Source organism: Trichechus manatus, unplaced genomic scaffold (assembly GCF_000243295.1).
Source record: "Trichechus manatus latirostris isolate Lorelei unplaced genomic scaffold, TriManLat1.0 scaffold00068, whole genome shotgun sequence".
Lineage (NCBI taxonomy): Eukaryota > Metazoa > Chordata > Mammalia > Sirenia > Trichechidae > Trichechus > Trichechus manatus.
In genome coordinates this window covers 4,318,849-4,325,144 of record NW_004444004.1, presented here as the reverse complement: position 1 = coordinate 4,325,144, position 6,296 = coordinate 4,318,849, and the positions used below count along the sequence as shown (strand labels likewise).

The 6,296-nt window shown below is 42.8% G+C and overlaps 1 protein-coding gene across 1 annotated transcript in view; it reads left to right on the top strand.

The window, feature by feature from the left end:
• The window catches only part of CHRDL1 (chordin like 1), a 156,624-nt gene extending 155,408 nt beyond the window's left edge, over window positions 1–1,216 (top strand). The window contains exon 11 of the mRNA XM_012556516.1: window positions 1,086–1,216. Coding sequence (XP_012411970.1) covers window positions 1,086–1,216 — 131 coding nt within the window. The remainder of the gene's footprint in view (window positions 1–1,085) is intronic.
• Window positions 1,217–6,296: the final 5,080 nt, after the last annotated feature.

The window sequence follows — 6,296 nt, the reverse complement described above, 5'->3', positions numbered from 1 at the left end:
TAACCAATGTCATAAAACAGCATGTGTGTTACTGTTACATGAGAAACTATCTGTTCTGTAAGCCTTCACCTGAAGTACAATAAAATATTTAAAAAAACAAAAGTATTATTAGCTCATGAGGGAAAGAATAAAAGTTTGCTCAATTAACATGACAAAATTGGAAAATAGAGAAGTTGGTAAGGAAACTTTGGTAATTGGACAGTTCCATGGCGGGAGTGGAGAAAACAGAAACGGAAGGGGATACAACCAGAAATAACAGGGAATGGAAGGGATACAGCTGGGTTTACTCAGCATAGAAACAGATCATATGGGGGATATGAGAATGGATCAATATATAGAGCCACGGGAGGAACTTAGGGGTGCTAAAGAACAGTATGTGGATATAGGAGAAAGCAGAGGTGAGCAGTTTTTTTTTTTAATGAAGGGTGGCAGGAATAGAGAAAAGAGCAGTACATAATCAAGTAACCCAAACCAATATTTGGGGGTCCTAAAGGTTAGCAAAGCCCCAGTATTGCACCAGGTACTGTTTTCCAAAGTGCCTTGTTAGACCTATTGCCAGATGAGCTGCCTGAATAACCAACAAACTGATGGTGGAGCATTTTTAAATGCTAAATATACTGTAGGAAACCCTGGTGGCACGGTGATTAAGTGCTACGGGTGCTAACCAAAAGGTCTGCAGTTCAAATCCTTGGCACTCCTTGGAAACACTATGGGGCAGTTCTCCTCTGTCCTATAGGGTTACTAGAGTCAGAGTGGACTCAATGGCAACGGGTAAATATACTGTAAAGTTTCCAGGCATAATGCTTAGATTTTACTCTTGAGAAAGCAGTTACATATTATTCTTGGGATTCTTACTAATGCTATGTGTTGAAATGAAAACTCCATGGCCCACTTTCCTTATCTGCTCCAGACAGGTTTTTTTTTTTCTTTTTTCTTTTCCTTTCCTGAAACCATCTGACATTTGTGTTCCAGATTCCCTGGTGGGTCCATGAGTGAGTGGGTAAGGATGGGGTATATTGGTTTTACTCTTGATTTGCTCTGCTGTCTTTTTACGCTCTCCTGGTCACTTTGTGTTTGTCTTTCAGGCCAGTGGAAGATATTCACAGAAGGTGAAGCTCAGATCAGCCAGATGTGTTCAAGTCGTGTGTGCAGAACAGAGCTTGAAGATTTGGTCAAAGTTTTGTACCTGGAGAGGTCTGAAAAGGGCCACTGTTAGACTAGACAGAAAGTGTTGGATAGGGTAAAGCAAGAAAACTCAAGCTGCAGCTGGACTGCAGGCTTACTTTGCTTAAGTCAACAGTGCCCTAAAATCCCAAACTCAAATGCAGTCAATTATTCACGCCATGCACAGCATAACTTGCTCCTTTATGTGGAGTAGTGTGTCAGCCCTTAAACATCTCCTCCGAAGAGACTAGAAGAGTCTTGAATTCTTTGTGGGAGGAAAAGGGATAGAACACCACAGCACTGCTCTAGTTTCTTGGAGAATCACATTTCTTTACAGGTTAAAGATCAAACAAAACCCTGGGGTTTCAATCTAGAAAGTTATTCGAATGAGAAATAGAGAAGGGACTTGCTTAGTAGGAGCTCTGCAGTACAGAGTAATTATTTGTATGAAATTATACTTTTTGAATGTCTTATGTTTTTAAAAAAAATTAACCCCCCATCCTAACACACACATACATTAAACTGCATCATTCTGAGGCAAGGCCAGACTAGACTTTACCCTTCTTTCTCTTGCCTGGCTCCCAAGTAGCTTGGAGGTTGTTGACACCCAAGAAAATGAATAAGGAATTGTGAGCAGAAGGTTCTGCCTTTGAGTCTTTGGTGTGGTTGTTGAAATCACCAACTGTGATGGCACGATGGAGAAGAACACCATTTCAGAGCCATCTTCATGTTGAAGTGGTAAATAACTTTTCCCTAATAATACCACTTCTCTTTTCTCCCTAAACCTATGGGGACTCCATAAAGAAGTTAGACGTGGGTGAAGATTTTCAAAAAATGAATTCATATAAAACTAAATAATTATTTAGTGAAAGGAGTGAATAAAAGTCAACGAGACCATCATCACTTTTTTTTTCAACTCACCAATTAATAGCTCAGTAGTAACTAATTTTTCCTGAGGCATCATTCTGTGGCTACAAAATTTATGTTGAATTGTTAAATTCTAGAAGCTCCTTAAAGGGGTCGTTCCCCTTCCACAAGTACAGGGGTTGATTTTCACTTTGCCAAGTGGCTTGGTTCTCACGAGCTTCTTAGTGTTGGATCATCAGTTAGGAGAGTTATTGTTCATTTGAGGAGCTAGAAATTCTGTTAAAGATCTTTATCCTAAACCTTCCATCATCCACCCCTAAATGACCAAGCATGGGTTCGAATCAAGGATCCTAGAGAAGGTGGTTCCTAAAATATCTACTTGCAGTCCAATACCAGAGTATAAAGCATCCACTCTGAAGTCTGGCTTTAAAAATCATCTTTGTGGAAAAAAACTACAAATTCTCCGCAGCAAGAATCTCAAGGCTGCCTTCTAGGTTTGTTTCCTCTGAGAGACACGAACGAACTCTAGTGAGTATTTAGACATACTAAGGACCCCAAAATTCCATATTCCTTGCCCTGTGACCATAGATGAGAAGAACTTTTTCTTAGAGTATTTTACACCAACAGGGAAAATCATAAAAGGTCCAGTATTTACGGCAGCCTGGCAAAAAGGAGTCTGTTCTCATGAAGAAACACAAGGGCCTTGTGGCCAGGACTTCGTGGGAGTAGTCTCTCCCTGGACTAGTCTCTCCCTAGCCCATCACACACATTCTCCTCTGATGAAGGAGGTAGACCATCCTGGGTTGAAAGGCCACAGAGCATTATTTGGAGGGGGGGGGGGCGGGTTAAGCAGCTGCTGCCTCCCCACCCAGAGGTGGCAGTATTTCCATGGTATGAAGACTAGTAACCAGATCCTGAAGGGAAGCCGTGATTCCCCTTCAAGATGACTCACCCCAAAGCCTTCCCACCCAGGTGTTCTGTAAAAGCTCAAACTTAAAGGAACACCCAGAGAGCTTCCCTAGATAGACTGCTGCCTCCAGGTCCTGGGACACACCTTTACAAAGTGCTTCGTGAAGCTGGAGCTGGGAAGCTATGTTAAGTCAATGCAGAACCATCCCCCACCCAGTGTTTTGTATTGTGTAGGGAGTAGGATATAGGGAAAAGAGGCCAAGCTGCCTGTAGTTTGTAGAGAAAAATGGATGTGGTTCTTCTTGTGTATTTATTTGTAACATAAGCACCATTTAGCAGCTGTAGCCATTTTATAGTTAACTCATGTAAGCAAGTAAGAGTAACATAATATTACCCTTTCACTCTTCTCACAGGACATGTACCTACGTATGGTACTTATTTATGTAGTCACTGTATTACTGGATTTTTAAATTAATAAAGTGAATTTTGAAAAATCATCTGCAATAATGTTGTGTGAGTGGTTGGCTCTTTTCAAATACTGCCCTTGCATTGGGTAGCAGGTGATGGGTAGTCCTGGCTGTTTCACACTCAGCCTGACATCCCTCTCACTATAGCACAGGAGTTAAGAGTGTGAACTTCGGAGTTGGACTACCTGGGTTTTTAATCCCAGCTCTGCACTTACCAGCTGTGTTTGTCAGTCTCCCTACCTATAAAATGGGGATAATAGTAGTACCATTCCCCTTTGCCTGCAGTCTTGTTGTGAGATTTGAATTAGTCAGTGCATGTAAAGTGATTAAAATAATGCCTGGTGCATAGTAAATCACTCATTTATGACCATGGGTGTTCATGGATGGAGTTGCGCTGAAATTGACCATTGGTTTCTGGTCTCCCTTTAAGCCAAGACTTTTAAGAGATTGGGGACAGAGGCTCTTGACTTGGGTTTTAAGGGGATCCTCAATTTTGGTCTGCTGCTCAGTGGCAATTTTGTATAGGTAACAGGGTAAGAATTCTGTCACACATGTTGATCCAAACTAAAATCCCACAGACCTGGAGAAGGAGAGTTACTGTCTCAAATATGGGAGATACATGGCCATGCCTGAATACTGAGGAGAAGGACCCTATAGAAAAGATTGAAGATGATGGGGAAAGGAGAGTTAACCTATTGTGTAAGGTGCATGCTGCTATCCCTAGAACACAATAATTCTTGACCCACAACCTGGACACAATCTTGGCCTTTGGTGGTCAACACCTTACCTTGATCTAGTTCCCCTCATCTCTGTTAGCTTGGTCCCCCTTTAGACCCAGCATACTCTCTTCTGAAATTAAAAAACCCATTGCCATCGAGTTGATTTCAACTCATAGCGACCCTATAGGACAGAGTAGAACTGCCTCATAGAGTTTCCAAGGAGCACCTGGTAGATTTGAACTGCTGATCTTTTGGTTAGCAGCTGTAGCTCTTAACCACTGTGCCACCAGGGTTTCCTCTTCTGGAATGGTGGGTTATAAATCCCAATATTGCTCCACCTCCACTGGGGGAACTGCAGATAACTCAAAATCAGAAACTTTGGCTACATCTTGCAGTACTCTTCCCTTTCCATTATTACCCACATCCAAATTTCACCAAGTCCTATCAATTTGGTCTCTGAAATGTAGCTCATGTTTATTGGCTTTTGCTCTCATATCCTATTGCAGGATCTTTTCCTCCCCATAGTCTCCAAACACTACTCCCCCCCCCATGGTTTCCAGGAAGCCCCAAAGATCATCTTGCATGGGCTCAAGAACAAGATCTGCCTGCTACCACATGTTATCCATCATTTTATTCCTTCCTGGCTATGACCCTCCCCTGTGATAGGTGCTGCTAGAAAAGATATCCATCCACTGCCTCCATCGCCATGCATCTCCTGACAGTCTCCACCATTGCCAGCTGTGATATTGTTGTTAGGTGCTCCCTTCTGCTGGCCTAGAGATATCACCATGGTGATGGTGCTCTGGAGTTGTCAGTGTTCCCTAGTGGCAGCATATCCTATGCACAAGTGGAGAAAATGCTCTCCTCCCTCCCTACCAGTGATGTTACACTTTGTCACCTTACATTAAACCAGGTAACAAATAGTTCTTGAGTGTGTATTATGTGCACCAAAGCAAGGTCTTCTTGTACCCCAGGGTCTCATAGTGTTTTTCATGGAATTAACTCTTTTAGGTTCCACTTTCGGCCTTTTTCTTAGGGCTCAGTAACTGATATGCAGAGGCTATCCTGAGTACAAGCCTCCAAGACAGACACAGGACTGTCCTCCTAGTCCTTCTCCCCCTTGGTCCACATGGACTGCTTCCATTACCCTACCAAAAGCCTCATGCACACCGACATCAGGGTGCCTACCCCACCAGTCTACCAAGCATGCCCAAATACATCTAACACTTCTGAGTGGGAGATGTGTTTCCTTGAATGCAGAGCTCCAGCCACAGCAGATAGTCTTCCAAATATTTCATACACATTTATATCTTTGTGCCTTTGTATATGCTTTTTGTGTTTTTGTATATGCCTAGAAAACTCATACTTATGCAGCAAGACCCAGTCCAAACGTCACCTTCTCTGTGCAACCTTCCCTGCTCCCCTCCAAATTTGCCAACATTCCCCCTTTCTCCCTATGTACTGTATCCTCCAACCATACCGAGCAACTAAAGTTCCTGAAACATGCCATGTTCTTAGCACTTCTGTGCCTTCTTACACAGCTCCCTTTGCCTGGACTAGCCATCCCCTGATGTCTGTGCTTAATGAACACCTACTCATCTTTTAAAACTCACATTGCTCATCTGTGAGATCTTGTCCACCTCTTTCAAGCACAGTTAGTTGTTCCCTCCCCTGTGCTCCGAGGAAGTAGCAACCAAAGTAAACATGAGCACTTACTCTGAGCCAGCCAGTGTACTAATCAATTTACATGCATATTTTCTCATTTAATACTCACCACATCCCTATGCAGTAGGTACCATTATTGATCCTTTGTTAGAAATTAGCACATTGTGGACATTCACCTTTTACATACCATTGTATGTAAAATGGAGCCCTAGTGGTGCAGTTGTTAAGAACTTGGCAGCTAACCGAAAGGTCGACAGTTCGAATCCATCAGCCGCTCCTTGGAAACCCTATGGGACAGTTCTACTCTGGCCTATAGGGTCGCTATGAGTCAGAATCAACTCGACAGCAACAGGTTTGCTTTTGGTTTGGTATATGTAAAATGTAACATGTAAAACCCTCAATGAGATGGATTGACCAACAGTGGCTGCAACAATGGGCTCAAACACAGCAAAAATTGTGACGGTGGCGTAGGATCAGGCAGTGTTTCTTTCTGTTGTATGTAGGG